At 43.4% G+C, this 24,602-nt stretch overlaps 1 protein-coding gene across 2 annotated transcripts in view; it reads right to left on the reverse strand.

Annotated features, from left to right (window-relative positions):
* The window catches only part of MCC (MCC regulator of Wnt signaling pathway), a 323,312-nt gene extending 300,155 nt beyond the window's left edge, over positions 1–23,157 (reverse strand). The window contains exon 1 of one of the 2 annotated variants that reach the window (XM_055435515.2): positions 23,018–23,157. In XM_055435515.2, coding sequence (XP_055291490.1) covers positions 23,018–23,074 — 57 coding nt within the window. In that variant the 5' untranslated portion in view covers positions 23,075–23,157. The remainder of the gene's footprint in view (positions 1–23,017) is intronic. The other variant, XM_055435516.2, reaches the window with a different exon arrangement.
* Positions 23,158–24,602: the final 1,445 nt, after the last annotated feature.

The following is a 24,602-nucleotide window of genomic DNA, read 5'->3' on the forward strand; positions in this document are numbered from 1 at the left end:
ATAGCTACTCCAATTACAAGAGTGAAATTGATTACATAGCAGGGTCCACCAAGCCAGAAGGTTAAATGTTGCTCTAAATTAGCATTTTGGTCACATCCACTTTAAACAAAAATTTATAAATAAAGGCTTTAACTGTAGACTTGCAACACAGCTCAATTTAAGGATTTCCAAGTAATCATTTTGTTGTTATTTATAGGAAGTCACCATCTACACAGAGAAAAACCTAGCAATTCATAATGGTCAAACAGTCAGAAAATGAAATTCAGCAGCTCCTATGATGAAAAAGGACTCCACTGGGCCTCAGGGACTGAGATTCCTACAATTGGACTGGTTCATGGAAGACTCTGTGGCAATAGGTTAATATGAGATCATGCAGAGAAAGATAATATCAACATACATACAAGAAAGGAACATTATTAGATGTTCAGGTGAAATATCCTTTTTAAATAAACCATTCTAAAATTTATTTCTTTGGTGGTTAAAAAAAAAAAAAGGCAGGATAACTCGTCCTTTCCCATCCCCTACACCTTGATGGATCAGAAAGTCAAGGCCACAGTGGCCAGTTAGGCTGGCCCCGAAGGGTAACTGGCAGGGAACTGTGCAGCAGCCACGCTGTCTCTCTGCACTCCTGCCCTCGTGCCAGCTGACACCCGGCAGCTCTCCTTCACCACTTTAAAGGCATTCTTAAATAAGCAGCGGGCAGAAGACTATGTGAACAGGTCAAGGCAGAATAATAGATAGTCCCAATTTATTTTAGCCAGTGTATTTGTTTTTTAATTGGCCTTTTCAGTCTTTACATTATTTTACAAAGATTACCCTAGGATCTCAAGATACCCTTGTTTTTTATTCTTTAACACCAAATACCAACTCTGTATAAAACACTGCTCATTTTCTTCATTTACTCACATTTCTTTCTTTCTCTCTCTTTCTTCTCCTTTATCTGCCTTAAATATGTAAGAAAACACAGTTATATAGGTGCATTATTTATATGAGCAGAGAATTGAAAACATAAATATTTCTTCAATAGCTATTATGGCATACAATACGGACTACTAGAGTTAATAAAATTCAAGTGTGGTTTTTTTTTTTAAAAAATACATCAAGAGATATTTGAGGAAAGAAAGATATAATACTGTGAAACTCAAGTAAATATAATTTAAAAATATATTACTAACCAAAAGAACATACTAAATGTTACCTGATAATATAATTCAGTTCAGTCGCTCAGTCGTGTCTGACTCTTTGTGACCCCATGAATCACAGCACACCAGGCCTCCCTGTCCATCACCAACTCCCGGAGTTCACTCAAACTCATGTCCATCGAGTCGGCGATGCCATCCAGCCATGTCATTCTCTGTCGTCCCCTTCTCCTCCTGCCCCCAATCCCTCCCAGCATCAGAGATTTTCCAGTGAGTCAACTCGTCGCATGAGGTGGCCAAAGTATTGGAGTTTCAGCTTTAGCATCAGTCCTTCCAATGAACACCCAGGACTAAACTCCCTTAGAATGGACTGGTTGGATCTCTTGCAGTCCAAGAGACTCTCAAGAGTCTTCTCCAGCACCACAGTTCAAAAGCATCAATTCTTTGGCACTCAGCTTTCTTCACAGTCCAACTCTCACATCCATACATGACCACGGGAAAAACCATACATAGCCTTGACTAGACGGACCTTGGTTGGCAAAGTAATGTCTCTGCTTTTTAATATACTATCAAGGTTGGTCATAACTTTCCTTCCAAGGAGTAAGCATCTTTTAATTTCCTGGCTGCAATCAGCATCCGCAGTGATTTTGGAGCCCAAAAATATAAAGTCTGACACTGTTTCCACTGTTTCTCAATCTATTTCCCATGAAGTGATGGGACCAGATGCCATGAACTTCGTTTTCTGAATGTTGAGCTTCAAGCCAACTTTTTCACTCTCCTCTTTCACTTTCATCAAGAGGCTTTTGAGTTCCTCTTCACTTTCTGCCATAAGGGTGGTGTCATCTGCATATCTGAGGTTATTGATATTTCTCCTGGCAATCTTAATTCCAGCCTGTGCTTCTTCCAGCCCAGCGTTCCTCATGATGTACTCTGCATAGAAGTTAAATAAGCAGGGTGACAATATACAACCTTGACGTACTCCTTTTCCTATTTGGAACCAGTCTGTTGTTCCATGTACAGTTCTGACTGTTGCTTCCTGACCTGCATACAGGTTTCTCAAGAGGCAGGTGGTCTGGTATTCCCCTCTCTTTCAGAATGTTCCACAGTTTGTTGAGATCCACAGAGTCAAAGGCTTTGGCATAGTCAATGAAGAAGAAATAGATGTTTTTCTGGAACTCTCTTGCTTTTTCCATGATCCAGCGGATGTTGACAATTTGATCTCTGGTTCCTCTGCCTCTTCTAAAACCAGCTTGAACATCTGGAAGTTCACGGTTCACATATTGCTGAAGCCTGTCTTGGAGAATTTTGAGCACGACTTTACTAGCGTGTGAGATGAGTGAAATTGTGCGGTAGTTTGAGCATTCTTTGACATTGCCTTTCTTTGGGATTGGAATGAAGACTGACCTTTTCCAGTCCTGTGGCCACTGCTGAGTTTTCCAAATTTGCTAGCATATTGAGTGCAGCACTTTCACAGCATCATCTTTCAGGATTTGAAATAGCTCAACTGGAATTCTATAACCTCCACTAGCTTTGTTCATAGTGATGCTTTTTAAGGCCCACTTGACTTCACATTCTAGGATGTCTGGCTCTAGGTCAGTGAGCACACCATCGTGACTATCTTGGTCGTGAAGATCTTTTTGTACAGTTCTTCTGTGTATTCTTGCCACCTCTTCTTAATACCTTCTGCTTCTGTTAGGTCCATACCATTTCTGTCCTTTATCGAGCCCATCTTTGCATGAAATGTTCCCTTGGAATCTCTAATTTTCTTGAAGAGGTCTCTTGTCTTTCCTATTCTGTTGTTTTCCTTTATTTATTCGCATTGATCACTGAGGAAGGCTTTCTTATCTCTCCTTGCTATTCTTTGGAACTCTGCATTCAGATGCTTATATCTTTCCTTTTCTCCTTTGCTTTTTGCTTCTCTTCTTTTCACAGCTATTTGTCAGGTCTCCTCAGACAGCCATTTTGCCTTTTTGCATTTCTTTTCCATGGGGATGGTCTTGGTCCCTGTCTCCTTTACAATGTCACGAACCTCCGTCCAGAGTTCATCAGGCATCCTATCTATCAGAGCTAGTCCCTTAAATCTATTTCTCACTTCCACTGTATAATCATAAGGGATTTGATTTAGGTCATATCTGAATGGTCTAGTGGTTTTCCCCACTTTCTTCAATTTAAGTCTGAATTTGGCAATAAGGAGTTCATGATCTGAGCCACAGTCAGCTCCTGGTCTTGTTTTTGCCCACTGTATAGAACTTCTCCATCTTTGGCTGCAAAGAATATAATCAATCTGACGGTGTTGACCATCTGGTGATGTAATTACAAGATTTTTTTTTACTGATTTCTTTTCCAAGTTTTGTATGTACATGCACTACATTTGTGATCATATCCACATAGCCCTTAGCCTGCTCTTTCTTAAGAAGGAATCAAAGGTAGATGTGCTCACGTCATATCATGAACTAATCAGATTTTTCTTAAATATTTTTTGCTAAAAACTGTGACTTTAAAAGCACAACCAGTTTCAGTTATAATGGCAGATTTTGAACCATAAACATGTGTATATATTATATACACAGAAAATGCTAGCAGGCAAAGACTTTGGTACTTTGATTCGCACTGGAGTAGGCATAGTACCATTTGGTTGCTTCATGCGACTCCTCATTTATGTGGGACATAAGCAGAGGCATCTATTGTGAAGGCTGGAACGGACAATGATTGCAGAATCAGTTGAAAACTCATCTGCATTGTAAGTAAATAGCCGTGAAGACCAAAGTTTCCCAAAATGATCTCTTTCTGAGCCTTATTAGCCCATAGCCTGCTAGCAGCACAATTCCACTTAGGTGACCACCAGGCAACTCAAGTTCAGCGTGCCTAAGTCCAGACTCATCACAAATTGGATTTTACATGAAATCTCCAGTCTCTCCTGTTAGCACAGTATTAGTCACTCAGTTGTGTCTGACTCTTTGTGACGCCATGGACTGTAGCCATCGGGCTCCTCTGTCCATGGAATTCTCCAGGCAAGAATACTGAAGTAGGTTGCCATTTCCTTCTCCAGGGGAACATCCTGATCCAGGGATGGAACCCAGGTCTCCCACATTGCAGGAGAGGTCTCTCCACAGACTGTTTACCGACTGAGCCACCAGGAAGCATAATCGCCCCCAGTGCCGCTCCTTTCCAGCGATCTACCAACCCACCCACCAACACAGGTCTTAGAGATGCCAGTTCCAGAGACCATGATTAGGCACTGTACAAACAGCAGGAACTTCTGGAATCAAGACCCGGGTTTAAACTTGGCCTTGCCACCTACTAGATGGATAACCTTGGTAAAGACCCTTAATCCTTCTGAGCTTCCAAATGCCCCTAAAGATAGGACCTTTGTCATAGGAACTGCAGTTTAAATAAGGTAATGTGCTCAGAAGGGAATGTCGAGGGCTGGATGCTAAACAAGTGCTAGTGATCAACGCTGGACAGCAGGCACTCTGGAAGAAATGATAAGTCTGGAACCCTGAGCAGTGTATTAAGTGATATAATGCAGAATGCCCAATGCGATGGGGGCGTCATAGAGGATGAAATCTAGACCAGAGTGGAGATGTCAGGGAAGACTTTCAAGGGAACTAACACAAACTATGTCCTGTGAGAATAGAAGGAGGTACATAAGCAAAGGTGGAGGCTATGGATAGTATATTGGAAGAGGACAAATGAATGTGAAGTTCTGGGGTCAAGAGACAACCAGGCACCTTGAAGGTACTTCAAGCAGTTGAGTTGGCTAGAGGTCAGAATGTGAGGGTGACAAGTAGCCAAATATAGCTCGAGAGGCCAACAGGGGCTAAGGAGCTGGGTACCCTAAAATGCAGGATCATAAGCAGGGAAATGACATTTTAAAAATGTACCCAGAGACTTCCCTGGCAGTCCAGTGGTTAGCACTCCATGCTTCCACTGCAGAGGGCATGGGTTCAGTCCCTGGTCAGGGAACAAAGATCCCAAATGCTCTGTGGCATGGCCAAAATGATAGTAAAAAATAAATAAAATGCATGCAAAGTTCTTAGCACTTCTGAGTGCTATTTCTGAATACTCTATGTAACTGCCTTCATTTTCACTACTATATAATCTGGTTTATGCTGTCCAGAAATTTACAGTGTTATGTGTTTTTCTTAAGTGAGCCTCTTCCTACTAATTATTATGTTAGGGTATTTTTTTTAAGCAATTTAAAAATTTTCCTCAATCTACCTGGGAAAAAAAGGCAAAAATGTAAAGGGAAAATCCCATCAGTCTTTACCCTGGCTCTTTGGCAGTCAGAAGAACAATGAAAAGGTTAATTTCTTACATAAGTCATAAACTTTAGAGCTCTCCACATAACTGATCATACTAAATTCTCAATTCCAACTGCTGTGCTCAGCAGTATTTACAAGACACTGCATCAGCCTCACCATTTCATAGCATAATATGCTCCAGTCTTCCCATCCAGCCCACAAAAGCACCAGTGGTTCAGGGCACTCAGTCACCCAAAGCACCACAGGCTGATTTGATGAAAATGTAATTCTGCCACCAAGGACTCCTGCAGTCATACTTTGAATGAAATCTACCCAGTAATCCAGACCTCACTGGAATCCCTTAATAGCTCTATACCACAACCGATGAACACTGCTAATTTTTAAAAACCTAAATTAGTGGAATGAATTGAAATCTTTATCATTCCCACCAGACTAAGAATCATTCACCTAAGAAAAGCAATTAACATATTCCTGTCACTTGCAAATGAATGCTGAAGATTAACTGCAGGGACTTTCCTACTTTTCCAAGGATGTCTTTCTGCATGTAGGGCACAATAACATATAGAATTATTCTCCATGCCCTCACCCTTAAATACTACATATTCATTTCTGTTTTGGAAGGGAACTTTGCTAAGGCTGAAGGCATTAAGTTTAATGCCTTAAGTTAATCATTCTCATGATTTCTAACAATTTTACGTTAATCAGAGCATCAATGAACAATACTCTCTAAAAAAAAAAAAAATCACATCTCTAGCAGGATGCTTTTGAATATCAAAACAATCACCGTGTTGAGTTTTGTTGTACTGAAGGCAACAGTTTTTAAAAGTATAGATTAGGCCTTTGATACACATGAAGTGAAGTGTTAGTCGCTCAGTCGTGTACAACTCTTTCAGACCCCATGGACTGTAGCCTGCCAGGCTCCTCTGTCCATGGGATTCTCCAGGCAAGAATACTGGAGTGGGTTGCCATTCCCTTCTCCAGCGGATCTTCCGGAAACAGGGATGGAACCCGGGTTTCCTGCATTGCAGGCAGATTCTTTAGTGTCTGCATCACTAGGAAAGCCCATTATAACCCTACTCAATCTGGAGGCCAAGCTTCACCTCTGCCCTTCACATAAATTTTACATTTCCACTGAAGGAAATTCTGCAGAAGACGATACACATAAACAGAGGGAATATTTGCAAGACGAAACAGAAGTAATTTTGTATTATATTGCTTCACTTGAAGTATTTCAACAAAATATCTGCATTGCCATCCTTCATACTGACCATTTCTAATACAATAGCACGATCTAATTCTAGCTCCTGGAGCTACTCCCACCATCTCAGGACTAGGTAGGACCTGATTCCAAACAGCTTCTACTCTGATCTCGTCTCTTCATAAGAGAGAATATTCAGAGCCAGCCCAGATACCCCCATGAGCCTCAGCTGCAAACAAAGCTCTCCAAACCTGGTAATACTGGGTGGGTCCCTAAAGACCCAGTGTTTGCTTTCAGAAGGAGGTGGAGGGAGGTGTAATGCAGATCCAGCTTCAGTGAGTGGGGACCTGGTGGTGGATGATGAAGTAATTGGTACGAAAGTAGTTGCCTTTGTGTACTTTTTCTTTCTCTAGTCTTTTCTTTTTACTCTTCTCATCATTTGTAATGATCATGTGTCCTGCCAATCATGATGCAATGATGGGCTGAGAATAATGCATTTCTTCAGTCACTGGCCACTCCTGCACCAGGTAAAGTGCCTGAGACAGAGAAACAGGTGACAAGATCAGATGACAGAGCGCTAAGGGTTTAGTAGCATTGCCAGACGGCACGCGGTACCTGCCAGCCCACTAACTGGGAGATGACAAAGGCCTTCCAGAGGCTGGCATGACTGTGTGAGAGAGGGCGGTGGGCAGGAGGGGGAACACTGATGACAGGAAGTTCTTGAATTACGCAAGACCTGCACTTCTCCTTTTAACTGTCAGGTATTCAAATTGATCTGGGTGGAATGTTACAGACTTGAGAGGCCATAGCTTCGAGGTGGTAGCTCAAGTCATGGGGATGAATAATATCCCTTGGAAGAACATTCTCGGAGATGAGCCGGAGATGCAAGTTCAAGGAATCCAAAACTTCACAACCAGAAAGTGAGATGTGAGAGCCCAGGGTTAAGGTTGCTGACTCGTGTTAGGTTCCTTCCCGTTGCCCTCAAATATATCCCTCTTCAGCCAACGATAAAACTGTTTCACAACTTCAGAATCCGAGAGAATATTCCACCATTTTCTCATTTCTGACCATGAGACAAAACCTCAATCAAGAAGCTTTTAGAAAATTCTTTCAAATTGAAAAAGTTAGCTGTACACAGCAATAGAGACAGACTTCGCTGCTGGGGGCACACCTCAAGTCCTCTCAAACCCGCTTACCAAGGGCCCCTCCTTTGGCAGAGGAGCCTCCCCCATCTGTTAGTGCTTTGAGGCAAAGCTCCCACCCATATGGCAGCAACCTTCTTACAGTAAACAGATCACAACTTGAAAGGGACTCCACAAAGTGTGCATCGCTGATAAAACCGGGTCTCCATGAAAGAAGTAGTTATGCAATAGCAATACCCGCACATCGTCTCTCTGTTCTGCATCCTTATCCTGGGTGTGGGCAGGGACTGGCTGGCCTTCCCTCTCTCGTGTTCTATCACCAACTAGGATGGTCATCTTAAGGTCAGTCCTGGGCACAAAGAGGACTTGACGGTACTATAGCTGGGACAAAATTAGAACCAATGAAATAAAAGTGATAAACACACTAACCTTTTAAAAGTAATTAGTAAGGACTTCCCTGGCAGTCCAGTTGGTTAAGACTCCATGCTTCCAATGCAGTGGGCCTGGGTTTGATCCCAGTTTCGGGAACCAAGATCCCACAGGCTGTGTGGCACAGCCAAAAAAACAAATGTTTTTAACTGATTAATACTGCCACTTGCTAGCTCATTAACATTCTGACTCTGTAAATCCAAAAAAGGAAATACCTTTCTTTTGCCAATATTTGGAAAAACATTTTCCCAGATAATGAGCTGTTGGCATTGAAGTCCAGCAAACATCAGCAGGCTGTGAAACACTTTTCTTGGATATTGTCTTCATGACAAGTCTGTCTCTACGTAAGAACTTCTTTTAAAAATTTTTCTAAAAATTTTAGTGCTCACTTACAACCACAGCTACTAATGTTCTGTTTGTAGTAGCAAAAAAATAAAAATAATACTATGAGAGCTAACTATTAGTATTTATCATGCACTTTGATAAGCACTACATAGGTTATGTCACTGGTCTTCACCAAGGTGAATTTTCACTATTTTATAATCGAGAATGTGCAGCCCAGAAAGGCAACTGAGTCCACATCGCCTAGCTAGGAAGTGGCAGAGCTGTGATTTCAGAGCACACAGCTTCACCACACAGTTTTGCAGATGGACAAACTGAGGTGATAAAGTGACTTGGCCCAGAGAAGAAGTTAGTAAAGAAGTTGGCGAAAAGAGACTTCTCTCTTGGTCATTCAACATATTACCCTGATCCCAAGATGTCCTCATTGCTGGCTGGGACTTTTATGCCAAATAAGAAGGGTGCCCTATCTCCGACACTGGGGGAATTAAAGGGCTTGAAGGCAGTTTCATCACATCAGACACTTTCTTTGCCCTTAATTATAAAACATATATGTCCAGACAGCATTTTCCTCAGTATCTCAGATGCCCCAAAGGAGAAACAGTCTGAAAAGTCACTCTATTAATCACACCAGAAGGCAACCTGCCTTCTGACCTCTGAGTACATCAAAGCATCCTGAAAAAAGGGGATCCCAACTTTAGTTTAAATCTACCCACTAGAAGCCAAAACTCCTGTCCTGGGGTCCAACTCACCTACTTTCCCCTCCTCACTACTAACCCCTGATTAATAATCAGCCCCAGCAGAGCAGCCCTGGACTATCTCCTTCCCACAGTGCTCCGAGTCCATGCTCACTCTCATCCAAATACCTAATCAAAAATGCTCCCAGTCAAGCATGAAAACAAATCAGATTTTGGTTTAACCAGGATTAGATTCACAGCACCAAGAAATAAAGTAACAGTTATCTAATCTAAAAGACCAGCCTCAGACTTCCTGGCTAACTCTCCACAGGCCCCTCTTGCTAAAGCCCTCTACTAAAAAATCCTCCTTAAATACTGTGAAATCACCGCATGTCAGTGGAGCAGCATAACTCTTCAAGTGCAGTGAACATAACTGCTAACTCTGGTGCCTAACACTGCTTGAGATAACCTAGTCTGTATGTATACAGCAGCAGGGGGAGAGCTGCTGGGTGTCGGCCAGAGAAAGGAGTGCTGGCCTCACGATGCATCAGGGAGTTACTTATTCCTGGACATCGTAGAGGAAGGAGTCTCCTGGGCTTGAGTGAGCCCATCTGTTTTCCATGCAGAAGCAGAGTACGGTTCATGCCTCATTTTACACTCACAGTAACTCCATCTGGAAATATCAAGGAGCCAGAGGCTGTGCAAAGCTCCAGTCACAGGGAAACAGCAGACGTGGACAAAGGAGAAAAGGAATGGGGAACTGATGCCCAAAAACATGAACACTCTTATTGTGCAACAACAAAGAATCTCCTGTATAATTTGATCAAACAAATGGATGCAGACTTGAATAGAGATTCTCTGACAAAGATAGGGCCAACAAGCACGTGAAAAGATGTTCAACATCAGTAATCATTAGGGAAATAAAAAGAGGAACCACAAGTAAATAACACTTCATATCCATTATGATGGCTATTATTTAAAAAGCAAAATGAAACAGAAGTGTTGGCAAGGATGTGAAGAAGTTGGAACCTTTGCATTGCTGGTGGGAATGATGTAAAGTGGAGCAGCCACTAAGATGGTATGGCCATTCCCCCCAAAGTGAAACATGGAATTCACACATGCTCTAGCAATCCTAATTCTGGGAATGTACCCAAATGAAGTGAAAACAAGGAGTCCAACAAATATTTGCATACCCACAGGCATCACAGAATTTTTCACAATAGCCATGAAGTAGAGGCAACCCAAGTGTCCACTGACAGATGAATGGATAAACCAAACATAACATGGCAAATAGATGGGGAAACAGTGGAAACAGTAACAGACTTTATTTTTCTGGGCTCCAAAATCACTGCGGATGGTGACTGCAGTCATGAAATTAAAAGATGGTTGCTCTTTGGAAGAAAAGGTATGACCAACCTAGACATCATATTAAAAAACAGAGACATTACTTTGCCAACAAAGGTCCATCTGGTCAAAGCAATGGTTTTTCCAGTAATCATGTATGGATGTGAGAGTCAGACTATAAAGAAACCTGAGCGCCGAAGAATTGATGCTTTTGAACTGTGGTGTTGGAGAAGACTCTTGAGAGTCCCTTGGACTGCAAGGAGATCCAACCAGTCCATCCAGAAGGAAATCAGTCTTGAATATTCATTGGAAAGATTGATGTTGAAGCTGAAACTCCAATACTTTGGCCACCTGATGTGAAGAACTCACTCACTGGAAAAGACCCTGATCCTGGGAAAGGTTGAAGGCAGGAGGAGATGAGGACGACAGTGGATGAGATGGTTGGATGGCATCACTGACTTTATGGACATGAATTTCAACAAGCTCTGGGAGTTGGTGATGGACAGGGAAGCCTGGCATGCTGCAGTTCATGGGGTCGCAAAGAGCCAGACATGACTGAGCGACTGAACTGAACAGTAGATTATCATTCAGTCATAAAAAGGACATTCTGACATGTGCTACAGTATCAATGAACCTAGAAGACATTATGCTAAGGGAAACAAAACAATCATGAAGGAATAAATAGTTTATGAAACTCGAGGTATCAAGACGAGTCAAATTCAGAGGGGCAGAAAGTAAAATGGTAGTTACCAGGGAGAGGAAGGAAATGGGGAGTGTTTGATGGGCATAGAGTTTCAGTTGGAGAAGGTGAAGAAGTGCTGGAGACGGATGGTTATGAAGGCTGCACAATAATATGAATGTACTTAATGCCACAGAATGGTACCCTTAAAATGGTTAAGACTGTTAATTTTATGTGATTTATATTTTACTATAATTTTTTTAAAAAATGGCTAGAATAATTGACTAAGTCCTGAACTATCAACAGACAGCAACTGGCAAACCAGTCAGACAGCAAGATCATCTAGCTATTCACCCAAATAGAACATACTGCTCTTCTGGATTTTTTACCTGGTAGACCCCAATGAGCTTGACCAATAAAAACCCATGGAGTGCAGACTACTACAATATATACCAAAATCGTACTTAGAGCTAAAAATAAATTTTTCCAATTATTTTAATAGTGTGATTTAGTAGTAATGTCATATGTAGATGGGAATACAGGAGAATTAGACTTTCACCTCTTAAAATAATTGCAGATGATTATGGTAAAACACATACTTTAAAACAAATCCTGTGATATAGAAACTGAGGAAGTTGAGGCAGAAGAGGAAAAATTATACCTGGGAGTTAAGGGGAAAAAAATCTGGTTTCTACACTTCACCTCTGCCACTAACCAGGCTTCATGCCTCAGCTTCCTCATCAATCACGCAAATAGCTTGGATAAAACAAAATACAAATCAAAGACGTTCTTAATGGCGCCACCCAACAGAAACATTTCCTTTGTCTAATTCCAGGCTTACCTGGCAACTTTCTCATCATGATCTGACTGCTAAATAGCTATGCTTTTCTAAAGGACAAAAGGGTCAATATTCCAGGCTCCTTGGAGCTATACTGGTTATAAGTCAATAAACTAATATGAAAGTTCATAAAAAAGTCAAGTGAACTTAAATAGTGGAAGGAAACTGGTCCAAATGACAGTGGAAAACAGAGCTCAGTTTTCCTAATTCAGAACCCACCTATACTCTTATATCAGCATCCATCAACACAGAACCATCCATCGAGGAAGGGAAGGCAGTTTTCAAATCATTCTTGGCCAGTGTTCACATCACTCAGTCCTTTAAACCACTCCTCTCAAGGTAAAAGCATACCCACATACTCTGAGGATGTTCAAAAATAATTATAGTTTATTTTAGTGCTTACAACAATTTATGCTTGGAGAAAATGATACCGTTTGAAAGTCTGGGCATATGCAAAGGCTTTAAGAGAGTGAAGGAAACAAAAGGGGAAGTGTCTGACCAATCGCTCTACCTTTTCTGAGAACAGTTTCTTTTGGGACACAACCTTCCCGGCCTTTTCTTTGCTAGCTCCTCCTGTTTCTGAGGACATCTTCCTGCCCCTAGCCCCTCAAAAGAACACACACACACATACACACACAAGAAGGATTTTTAAAAAATCAATTCAGGCGTATTTTCAAAACACTCCAGAGAAATCCAGATTCTTCTCCAAAGAGACAGGTGATCTCACCAGAACTATCTTTCCTGACCTCACCTCCTTCCACTCTCCCCTTGCTCACCGCACTCGGACGCACATCTCCTAGCTGACACATACCATGCACGCTCTGGTCTCTGACCTTGACCTTTATCTGTCCCACTGCCTGAAACAGTCCTCATCATGTTTGCTGACTCCATCCTCCTTGCCTTCAGGTCTCGGTTCACAGATTGCCGCAGACAGGTCTTCCCCGATCACGTAATAGCATCCCTCCCTCCTTCACTCTTCCTTCCTCCTGTGCATCACCACTGGATGTATCTGTCATGCGTGTTGTCTGTTTGCCGCTGGAATGTAATATTCATTAAAACAGGGACTGCATCAGTTTTGCTTCTGTAACCCCACACCAAGGAACGGCACCTGGCAGACAGAAGGCACACAATGTTTGTGGAATGGAAAAATGAGCTAGGAATAGAGAGTGTTACAGTAATAATGATCAAACTGAAGTTTTTCACATGTGTCCTTTAACCAAAATACATAAGTGGTCAATCCAACACATCTGTCACACTATGAAGTAACTACTGTCTGGTCCAACAAGTAAATATGAAGCCTGTGGATGCTCTGAGTCACATATTGACGAGGTGCCGGCAATACTCTGATGGGTTTCACTCTGTGCCTGCTTTCAAAGATCGCATGGTCTCCCAGGGAGGTTGTGGATAAAGTAGATATTCTGAACACAGATGAGGAAAGAATGACTAACCTGGGAGGCTGAGAAGGACGCGGGCAGGAGCAAGAAGTCCCTGCAAGCATGCCATGTATTCTATGAACAAGTCAACACGACCCAAAGGAAACAGGGACAAGCCATTACCCCACTCTCACCATGCAACCAACCAGAGGATCCACTGCTTTTCTAATAGCTGCTTTTCCACGTTGGCATTCTTCCTTTGACAATTGCCTCAGTATTTCTCACAAATCCAGCTGGAGTCATTCACTGATGTGCCTGTACACACAGAGGCTTCGTGAAGCTTTCTGTTCTCAGAACACCATCACCTTTGGCTTACAAGTGCATTTCCATCTCGGGTCCCATATGTCCCGGCACATGTTCCAAGCACCAACCAAAGCTCCTGACAAGTACTCTGCCTCACAATGTCCCACAAATCAAAGCATGGAGTAGTTTCACCATACAACTCTTCCAGCCCAACAGACTTTGATTGCTCTTTACAAAGTTAACAGCCCCTAACTTACAGCTTTTTGTACGGCAAGTAGAATCAACAGCTGCTAATGCCCGAGAATGGAGGAAGCACAAGCTGGAATTAAGACAGCCAGGAGAAATATCAATAACCTCAGATATGTGGATGACACCACCCTTATGGCAGAAGTGAAGAAGAACTAAACAGCCTCTTGATGAAAGTGAAAGACAAGAGTGGAAAAAGTTGGCTTAAAGCTCAACATTCAGAAAACTAAGATCATGGCATCTGGTCCCATCACTTCATAGCAAATAGATGGGAAACAGTGGCTGACTTTATTTTTCTGGCTCCAAAATCACTGCGGATGGTGACTGCAGCCATGAAATTAAAAGACGCTTACTCCTTGAAAGGAGAGTTATGACCAACCTAGACAGATATTAAAAAGTAGAGACATTACTTTGCCAACAAAGGTCCATCTAGTCAAGGCTGTGGTTTTTCCAGTGGTCATGTATGGATGTGAGAGTTGGATTATAAAGAAAGTTGAGCGCTGAAGAATTAATGCTTTTGAACTGTGAAGTTGAAGAAGGCTCTTGAGAGTCCTCTAGACTGCAAGGAGATCCAACCAGTCCATCCTAAAGGAGATCAGTCCTGGGTGTTCATTGGAAGGACTGATACTGAAGCAGAAACTCCAATACTTTGGCCACCTCATGCGAAGAGCTGACTCATTTGAAAAGACCCTGATGCTGGGAAAGATTGAGGGCAGGAGGAGAAGGGGACAACAGAGAATGAGATGGTTGGATGGTATCACCGACTCAATGGACATGGGTTTGGGTGGACTCTGGGAGTTGGTGATGGACAGGGAGGCCTGGAGTGCTGCGGTTCATGGGGTCGCAAAGAGTCGGACACGACTGAGTGACTGAACTGAACGCCTGAGATTTTTTCTTTTTTGCCTAAATTGTCTCAAAGTTTAATTTCCTCTGCTGTGTTTCAAAGATATACTGAAAGATTTATATAAAAAGTGCTTTATAACCTCAGTGATTCCTTATGATAATGCAAACTTTCGAAAAGGTGTTCTCTTTCCCTTTTGCATTAATGTTGGCTGCTTCTGTTCAGCAAGAGAAAAGGGGCATTTGATAGAAAGAGAGGACAGCTTTGTGATCCCAGTAAATATATACTGTATAAACTGAACTTCTCTTTATCTGTATAATCCAGTTTATTCTCTTCCTGTTTCTTTCAAGAATAAAAGTTGGCCACTGCTAGGAATTCAGGTGCATTTAAGGGAGGTGAGAATATAATTGCCAATAACTTATCTCTGCCATGCCACCCCCCTGCTGATATAAAAATCTACATCCTGACTACTATCAATTTTCTGTGTCTTTTTTTAGCTTGTCTAATTCTATAATCTTGCTAACATAAACCTCTTTTCCTAGAATCTAGAGATTACTTAAAATGTAATCTTGGTTTCCTGAAGTTTGACTCCTTGGATCAAAACCTAAATTTCAAATCTTTTTTCATCACCAATTTCTTAATCTTTCTGTAAATGCAGGTTTTATTTTCTAGTTACAGCCTGGGTGTGGGAGGACGCCTTCCACATGATGTGTGTCTCAAGCAGCTATTAAAATAGCACCTTGAGTTTACTTGGTGAGTGTCTCCATCATACTCCCTGCTCTGGATGTGTGCCCCTCTCAAAGTCCTGGCACCTCAAACCTCCTAACCACAGTCCTCTAAAGAAGTCATTAAGGTGAAAAGTCTTGGGACTGATTTCCAAACTTCCTGCCTGGACAAAGCCCTTCCTCAGAATCAAGGTTCTCGCCCTGCATTCAGGTCTGGGGCCATCTCAAGTTCTGATCGTCTGCCTGGTCTCTGACTGACCTCCCTCCCATGTTTCTTGACCACCACCGGGCCAGCCACACCTCAGGACTGATGCCTCCCGCCGGGCTCCGCTCACTGTCTCTCCGGCCCTCTCAGCACGCGCCACCTCAGGACCCAGCAGCAGCAGCTGCCCTGCCGCAGCCGGGGCTGTCCACCTCACCGGCTTTTTCTTTTTAATCAACCTCAGGGCTTGGCAGGCCCCCAGTGATTTAGCCAACTGTAGTAGAAGTCTGGAAAATCCCATGGATGGAGGAGCCTGGTAGGCTGCAATCCATGGGGTCGCTGAGTCGGACACGACTAAGCGACTTCACTTTCACTTTTCACTTTCATGCATTGGAGAAGGAAATGGCAACCCACTCCAGTGTTCTTGCCTGGAGAATCCCAGGGACGGGGGAGCCTGGTGGGCTGCCGTCTGTGGGATCGCACAGCGTCGGACACGACTGAAGCGACTTAGCAGCAGCAGCAGCAGCAGCAGAAGTCTAGAGCCCCACCCGCCGGGGTGAAAGAACCCTAATCTTTGTCACAGAGAACATCTTATTCGGGCACCTCACATATTGCAGCATGAATTCCTCAAACGCCTCAGGACGGCGGGGTAGAGGTCACGTGGCCTCGTCGTCCTTCAGTTTAAGTGGGGACAGAAGGAAGGCCTTCTTGGCTGAAGACTGCCCTACTCCTTGTCAATAAATCTCCTTTTAGGGCTCTTGAAAATCAGTGTCTAGAATTCTTCAGCCACTTGAAGGTGAAGGCAATGAGCATATTCATTTCATTCTTGTAAAAAAAGTTTACCTAGGTATTGCATAGAGATTACAATACAAATCAAGTTAAACAGGCTTATTAAATAGAATACTCCCTCCTAGGAAAATAGGATGAAAAGCTGAGAGTAATAATAGAAACTAACAAAAAGAACCACTAGAGGAACGGTAGATTCTGGAGAAAGACCAACTGGCCTCAAAGTTTGACACTACCATTCATTATCTGTATAATCTTTGTAAGGGTTTTCATCTCTTATGCCTTAATTTCTCTACCTGTAACATGGACATCATAGAATGTATGTCATAGGGTTTTTGATAACTAAGCGAGTGAATACCTAGAAAAAGCTTAGAAAGTGTTACCTATGCAAACCAGCAAATTAATGGCTAAAAACAAAATAAAACAGCAAAAGTTATTGCAAGCCATTGGGAATTAGGAGATCAGGGTTTTAGGCATGGATCTTGTTTTGTGACTTCTATACTAGACTAAAAATGGTTGCAAATTATTTATCAAACCCCTTTGAAGAGGTGGGATCTCTTTCTTCACCCCTCTGAATCTGGGCTAAGCATACAGCTGTTCTAACCAACAGAATACAGATGTGACTCTTGCCAATTTCAGTCCTACATTTTAAACGAATTGGCAGCTTTCACTCCCTCCTGGGAACCTAGCTGCCATGATGAGAGGAAACCCAAGTAGCACATGGTCAGGCCCGAGTAGGAGAGAAGTGAGGTGACCAGCCCAAGCCAGCACACACTGGCCAGCCACATTATTAAGCCATTTTGGAGGTGGATCATGTAGCTACAGACACAAGTCCAACCACCTCCAGCTCTGCCCAAAACTGCAAAATCACAAGTAAGATAGGTATTTTAAGTCTTTAAATTTGTGGGGCAGTTTGTTACACAGCCATGGACAGCCAAAAAAATCCTTAGACCAAGCACTCAAATCGGTTGTTCAAATTCTATGTTTATGAAAAGGGAAGAGCGAGAGAAGAGGCAGGGTGTTCATTCAAACATTTGTTCAACACCTACTATGTGCACAGCCTCTGTGACACTGCTATTCTGATGCTAATGGTTTGTGTCTAAGACAGACAGTAGACAACTCATTACAATGAAGCGTGATTCCAAAAGGACAGAGGAGTAAGAAAGAAGTAGAAAAGGGTGTGGGCATATCAGGAGATCTTCCAACCCTGATATTTTGTAAACTTGATGCAAAGTAAGTACATCTGTGAGACAGCCACTTGGATTATCTTGTATGATTATCTCATCTAGAGAACAATTTTCTTCTGTACAAATCCACTTCTTAATTAGAGTACCAATAAAAATGTGGGTTTCACCAGCTACGCAACAAGTGAATGGTGAAAGCACAAGGAGTCGCCTCTATAACCTACATTCAGGAGGGGAATAATCTCATGAAAGAGGCTTTGAATAAAGAAAGAAGGACAGGGTTAAGGGACATATGATTTCTTTGGGGGCAACTAAAGTTTCAAAGTAAATAGTGATGGGAGAAATTTACCTATTCATTGCTTGATGTTTAAAAAGCAAAGAATATACACTGACTGCTTTGGACAGGAGATTTTAATCACTGCCAAGAAAGAACAAACCCTTAAAGACAAAATTTTAGTTTGCTACATAAATAGGCAGCTGTCTATCAGGAAAGCAGATCCAGTCCACTGCTATCCTGTGAAGATAAATTCAAGTCATTACCTTCATAACACTGTACCTTAAGACATCTTTCCAAGGTCTGAATAATTCTAAGAACCAAAAAATGTGATTATGACAGTGAAATAAGGTTCAACTACATACTGGTCCCACAAGTTTTAACCAAGACAAAGAGAACTAATTGCTGACAGAAAACGCAGGGCAATGAGGAAGAAGATTAGCGGCCTTTCCTTGATGACGTTTGGGAGAATTTATTCTCATGCTTTCTTCACAGTCCAACTCTCACATCCATACATGACCATTGGAAAAACCATAGCCTTGACTAGACGGACCTTGGTTGGCAAAGTAATGTCTCTGCTTTTTAATACTGTCTAGGTTGGTCATAACTTTCCTTCCAAGGAGTAAGCATCTTTTAATTTCATGGCTGCAATCAGCATCCGCAGTGATTTTGGAGCCCAAAAAAATAAAGTCTGACACTGTTTCCACTGTTTCCCCATCTATTTGCCATGAAGTGATGGGACCAGATGCCATGATCTTCGTTTTCTGAATGTTGAGCTTCTAGCCAACCTTTTCACTCTCCTCTTTCACTTTCGTCAAGAGGCTTTTGAGTTCCTCTTCACTTTCTGCCATAAGGGTGGTGTCATCTGCATATCTGAGGTTATTGATATTTCTCCCAGCAATCTTGATTCCAGCTTGTGCTTCTTCCAGCCCAGCGTTCCTCATGATGTACTCTGCATAAAGCTGATCGCCGAAGAATTGATGCTTTTGAACTGTGGTGCTGGAGAAGACTCTTGAGAGTCCCTTGGACTGCAAGGAGATCCAACCAGTCCATTCTAACGGAGATCAATCCTGGGTGTTCTTTGGAAGGACTGATGCTAAAGCTGAAACTCCAATACTTTGGCCACCTCATGCGACGAGTTGACTCACTGGAAAAGACTCTGATGCTGGGAGGGATTGGGGGCGGGAGAAGAAGGGGACGACAAAGAGTGAGATGGTTGTATTGTGTCACCGACTCGATAGGCATGAGTCTGAGTGAACTCCGGGAGTTGGTGATGGACAGGGAGGCCTGGCGTGCTGTGATTCATGGGGTCGCAAAGAGTTGGACACGACTGAGTGACTGAACTGAACTGAACTGAATTCTCATGCTGCTGAAAGTGAGTCCATTCAGCTTCTTGATCATGGGGGAGAGGACCTGAGAGTCTAACATTTAAGTTTCTAAGAACTTTTAATGTGTCTGGTGTTGAAGTCCTTCCTCAACTTCGTGTTAGGAAAAGAAAAACAGTCTTTGATAAGGAGAGCCAATAGATAAGAAAAAAGAATAGCCAACTCACGCTTCTCAAATTTTCCTTTCGTTGTGTTGTTGTCAATGATAAGGATTAGTTCACTTTGGTTAAAGTGTTTAGACCTGATAAAATCATTTGTGGTCATTAATATGACCACAGGTAGAGACAATTTTACTGTCTCTTATTATCTCACAGAATCTTAAACAGCTATTGTTTAAAATAAAGACACAAGAGGAACACATTCATGAACTTCCTGTTTTTCCATTTTTAAAGTTCTCATGCCCAATACCCAGCTAGGTCTCCTGATCATGAATGCTTCACATCGACATGCCTCCTGCCTCTCTTGCACCCAAGCACTCCTGAGACACTGCAGGCAAAGGCCAGCAGGGACCAAGCTACTGCTGTCACCAACAGGACCAGCAAATGACAACAAGAAACTGATTTCAGTCACTCCCCCTTGTTTAGGATGTTACAGTGTCAGTGTCAACAATATCGTATAAGAGGCAATGACTCTAGTGGCCAGAGAACACTTGTAGAAGGGCTAAGCTCTCAAGTCAACACCAATGAGACAGCATCTTGTTCATGATACCCAGGACAAGGCAAGGCAATATCACTACTCTTCCTGCCCCTGAAATGCCTGGTGAGCATCAGGCTCAATCTGACCCCAAGGCGACCTCCACACAGCTTTGAGGCTCCTGGGCAACAAGAACTATGTCACCAAAAGGTAGGTCTTAATAAAAGAGGATGGTGACTCTGCCCGCTAAGACATTAAAGGAAAACCAGTGTTTAAGAGAAAAATTACAGTGAAAATAGGAAACTCTCCTTTACATCACGGACCTTAATGAGAAATACAAATGAATTTTCAAGTCTATGGATCCATACAGATACTGCTCCATGGATACTACACAGAAGGCAATTGCTACAAATAATGCCCATGATAAAGTGAACTGAGATTTAGGGTCCACAAGGTATGACTCACACAACCCTCCTTTGCTTACAAATTCTGTTTACATACACCCTGATTTAAAATATGGGGGAATTCTTTGGTGGTCAAGGACTCTGCACTTCCATTGCAGGGGGCACAGGTTCGATTCCTGGTCAGAGAACTAAAATCCTGAAAGATGTGCAGCATAGCCAAAAAAAAAAGTATTTAAATATATATATATGTGTGTGTATATAAAACTATTCTTAAAGCCCATTTCAACTACTTAATCTGCAGGGAAACTCAAGATTGGCGGGACAGAGTGGCAAGTAAGTCACTAGACCTAGAAGTGGAAACCAGCCGAGAAACAAATGAGCAGACATGGAAGGAGAGGAGAGGAAACCTGGCGAAGGACATGGCTGGGACAGAAACTTGTTTACTTTCTTAGAAACAAAACTGCGTTCTATAACGCTCTATTACTACTGCTCCAACTAATGCAGGGGCCACGAAGCACCCTCAGCGCTTTCACGTGGCCGCAGGGTTTCCCAAGGAACTCCTAAGGATACAGCCAGGCAAATAATGGAGAGTTATACCTCCCAGCTGAGTTTCACAGGTCCTCGGCTCATCTAATGCACTCACTGACAGTGCCAATACTATTCCAGTCAATCCAAGCCTCCTTTCTCTCTCGTCAGCATTCTAGTCACCTTCATCCTAAACCTATGATTCATTTTTTAAACAAAGGTACCTGAATAACATACTTCTCGGGTGACAGAGACTTAAAATTGCCACATAGAAACAAACGATGTGAAGGACCTGGCAAAGACTCTGCAAGATACATGCCTCTGATTTCTTAATTTTTTTTTTTTTACTTTCTATTTTGTATTGGGGTACAGCCAGTTAACAATGTTGTGACTGTTAATTTCAGGTGAACAGGGAAGGGACTCAACCATACATACACATGTATCCATTCTCCCCCAAACTCCCCTCGCATCCAGGCTGCCACAAAACACTGGGCAGAGTTCCTGTGCTCTGCAGCAGGTCCTATTGGTTATCCATCTTAATTACAGCAGTGTGCACACGTCCATCCAAACTCTAACCACCCCTTCCCCTCGGCAACCGTAAGTGTGCTCTGTCAGTGAGTCTCTTGGTTTCTTATCTTAAATGACTTTAGAAGACATGTCAAAGACTTCTCCTTCAACAGTGCTATTAGTGGAGTGGGGTTTTGGGTTCTAGTTTAGATGTGAAACCTCTCCCCACATGTAAAATTGGCAAAAATCACTTGGGTCTTTGAACCTCTTCCCCTACCTCCTGTCTTTAAGTGAAGCCCTCACTCTTAGCATCCACGTCACAGGGAAAACCATGAGGATTAAGAAACGGCTTTACTTCATTTGTCCAACACCTCACAACGCTGTTTCAAATGGGAGCTGGGACAACTCATCAACAAAACACTCAGAGCACCAGGCAGGGGCCAACTGTCCTCACTGCTGGATGTCGGCCTCAGACCTCCTCAGATTCCCGCCTGCTACACCCTGTGCTTCCCCAGCAGCAGCCCTCACCCACTAGAGAGGGCTCCATCCTTTCATTCTCCCTTCACAGCTGGTAATCTGACATCACCTCTATCTGCCTTCCGGCTGTTTTTCACAGGGCTCCTTTTCTTCCCCTTTGCTCTCTCCAGCCATACTCAAGAAGCACAGATGGTTTTGCCCCAAAACGGCTCAGGGATGATGTTAAGAGGAAAATCCACAGCCACCAAGCCTCCTGCTGTAGACACGAATCACACAGACTTCCTCCTCTCTTTTAAGCACCCAGTTCTATAGATTTCCCATCACCACTTTCCAGGTATTCAAAGCCTGGGAGATGGGGAGTGGGGGTTGGCATGTGCCAGACGCATCCCTAAAGTCATCACAAAAGGTGGTCTCCAGCAGCTGACCACTCATATATTTGCGTACGGTTTCATGAAGCTTTATTTTCAAAGCTGGTCTCCAACACTCAAGTGGATTTGTTACTGAGGGAGCCGGGAATCGCAAATGTGCTTGCCTCAAGACTCAGGAGTTCAGTCCCAGGCAGGAAATAAAGTTCTAAGTCGCTTTGATGTGTTTCCTCTCCACTCCCCTCCCCAGCGCGGGTCATTAGTCTCCTCCGAGGAAAGACCACCTTGCCTGAATTGCAGCACACGTGGGAGCCAGTGGCAGGCTCAGGGCTCCAACAAGCCTCACCAAATTACTTACCTTCAGACTGAGCTCAGCTGGAATCCCCGTGTATTTTGCCGACTACGAAAGGGAAGGGTGGTGGGAATGGACAGGGGACCCAGACCACGGAGAGTGAAAGGCTTTAGCGTTTGGAGTGAAACGCTTTGGTGTGAGCTTGTTTCTTTTTTTAAGACACCCCTTTAAGACCGAAACATCAAGCCAGTTCAGGTCATTTCCTGAGTAGCACAACAAGTTAAAACAAGATCCAGAAAATCTATTAATCTTTAATTGCGCTGCCTCCAGACTGGGAGCGCGAGGCGGTGGCGTGTAGGGAAGTGAGAGATGGGGAGCGGGGGGAGGTGGTGTAGCAAAGCAAATGCCTAAGAAACCAGAGCTCCTGACCTCAGCTGTTTCTTACCTCACTCAGCTCGGCCGAGGAGTCGTTTCCATATTTCATGGCAACTCCAGAATTCATGACTGCACTTTTCAGAGGCGAGAGCTCCTCCTCTTCCAGGTCTCGGAGCTGACGAGTTGCTTAGCAGGCTGGGTATCCACTGCTTGGTCCCTTCTGGCACATTTTAGTCTAGACAGCCATTTTCACCCAGGACAGTGGTGAAGCCCAAACGAAGGATGCAGGCACTCGTAGAAGGCACGGAGCCGGCTCGCGTTTCACGGACGAGCCGTTGCTGCAGGAGGCTGGGCGGCGTGGCGCGCTCGCAGCCGCCGCAGCGGCAGGGCCGGCGCGGGACCCGGGGCACTGGCAGCCTCGGCGCCGCCTCGCCTCTCTTACGAGGTCTGGGCGCCCCCCATGACCGGGCGGGAGGGTACCTCCGGCAGGATCCGGCCCCCTGCAGGGCTTCGGCGAGTTCCCGAAGAAACCAAGGCGGCGGGTCGAGGAGGATCCAAGCCTCGGGTTCCGGGGAAGAAAAGAAAGCTGGAGAGAGCCGGGGCGCCGCTGCACTTCACGGCGAAGTTTCCCGTTTGGATCGTGTGGAGTTATAAGTGTTTTCTGATTGAATACAGCTGTCTAGCTGCTGCCTACGGGTTAAGCGGAGGAGGCGGGGCCAGAAAGAGAAAAAAAGGGAGGAGACCGAGCAGAGGAGATCTTGCCTAGAGAGCAAACATCCTTCCAGCTAGCTCTCTGCTATAGTAATTACAGGACCCAGGTCCAGCAGGAGAGAAGAAACGGGAAAAGCCACCTGAGTAACTGTGCAGAAAAATGGAAAAACATGAAACTTCCCTCCTAGTAGCCACTTTCCATAATTTAAGAAGTTCAAGACAAGGCAGCGCTGTGCACTTCTCATGGTACGCTAAGATTTTACAGGAGTGTGGGGTGGTCATTTTCCCTGATCAGTCTAAAGTCGACACAGAAGGTGTAAATTCACTGTCAGACTCTCTCTCTCTTTCTTTGGTAGATAGACTCCAACACATAAAGGATGAAAGAGAGACTCAAATTTCCCATCCTCTCCAACCCTCAAGACAGTCCTTAAAAATATTACATTTCCCATCCACTTCAACCCCCAAACCTTCCTTAAAAATCTTACAGTTCACCTGAGCGGCGCTCGATTCATATTTCTAGGGTTTGTAGTACAAACCTAGATTCAAGAAGCTGTTATACTCAGTGGACTCCTGGAGTCAAGAGCTCCCTTGTGGCTCTGCCTTTGTTAGAGGTGAAAATATCCCTCTGTGTGTTGGGGGAGGGGGCTCGGAGTTTTCTCTTTGTAAAGGTTAAAGCCCACTGAACTTGAGACGCACCTAAATATGTTCTGCTCCTTTAACAGTAGATCTTCAGGATGGCTGAAGAGGCCTGCCTCATCAGTCACTTTCTACACAATGGGAACAAAATGTCGCCATCCCCAGTGACAGACCTTGGCATTTCCTGAAGCTATGAAAAAGACATTGTATTGTTAATTTCTGAGGCCTAATTTTTTTTTCAAACCAAATAGGATGTTTATTTTGCTCTTTAGGAAGAAGCAAAGAACTTGACTATTTGCGTGGATCTT

This window comes from Moschus berezovskii, chromosome 9, assembly GCF_049115385.1.
Source record: "Moschus berezovskii isolate FMDL1 chromosome 9, NW_MosBer_1.0, whole genome shotgun sequence".
Taxonomy (NCBI): Eukaryota; Metazoa; Chordata; class Mammalia; order Artiodactyla; family Moschidae; genus Moschus; species Moschus berezovskii.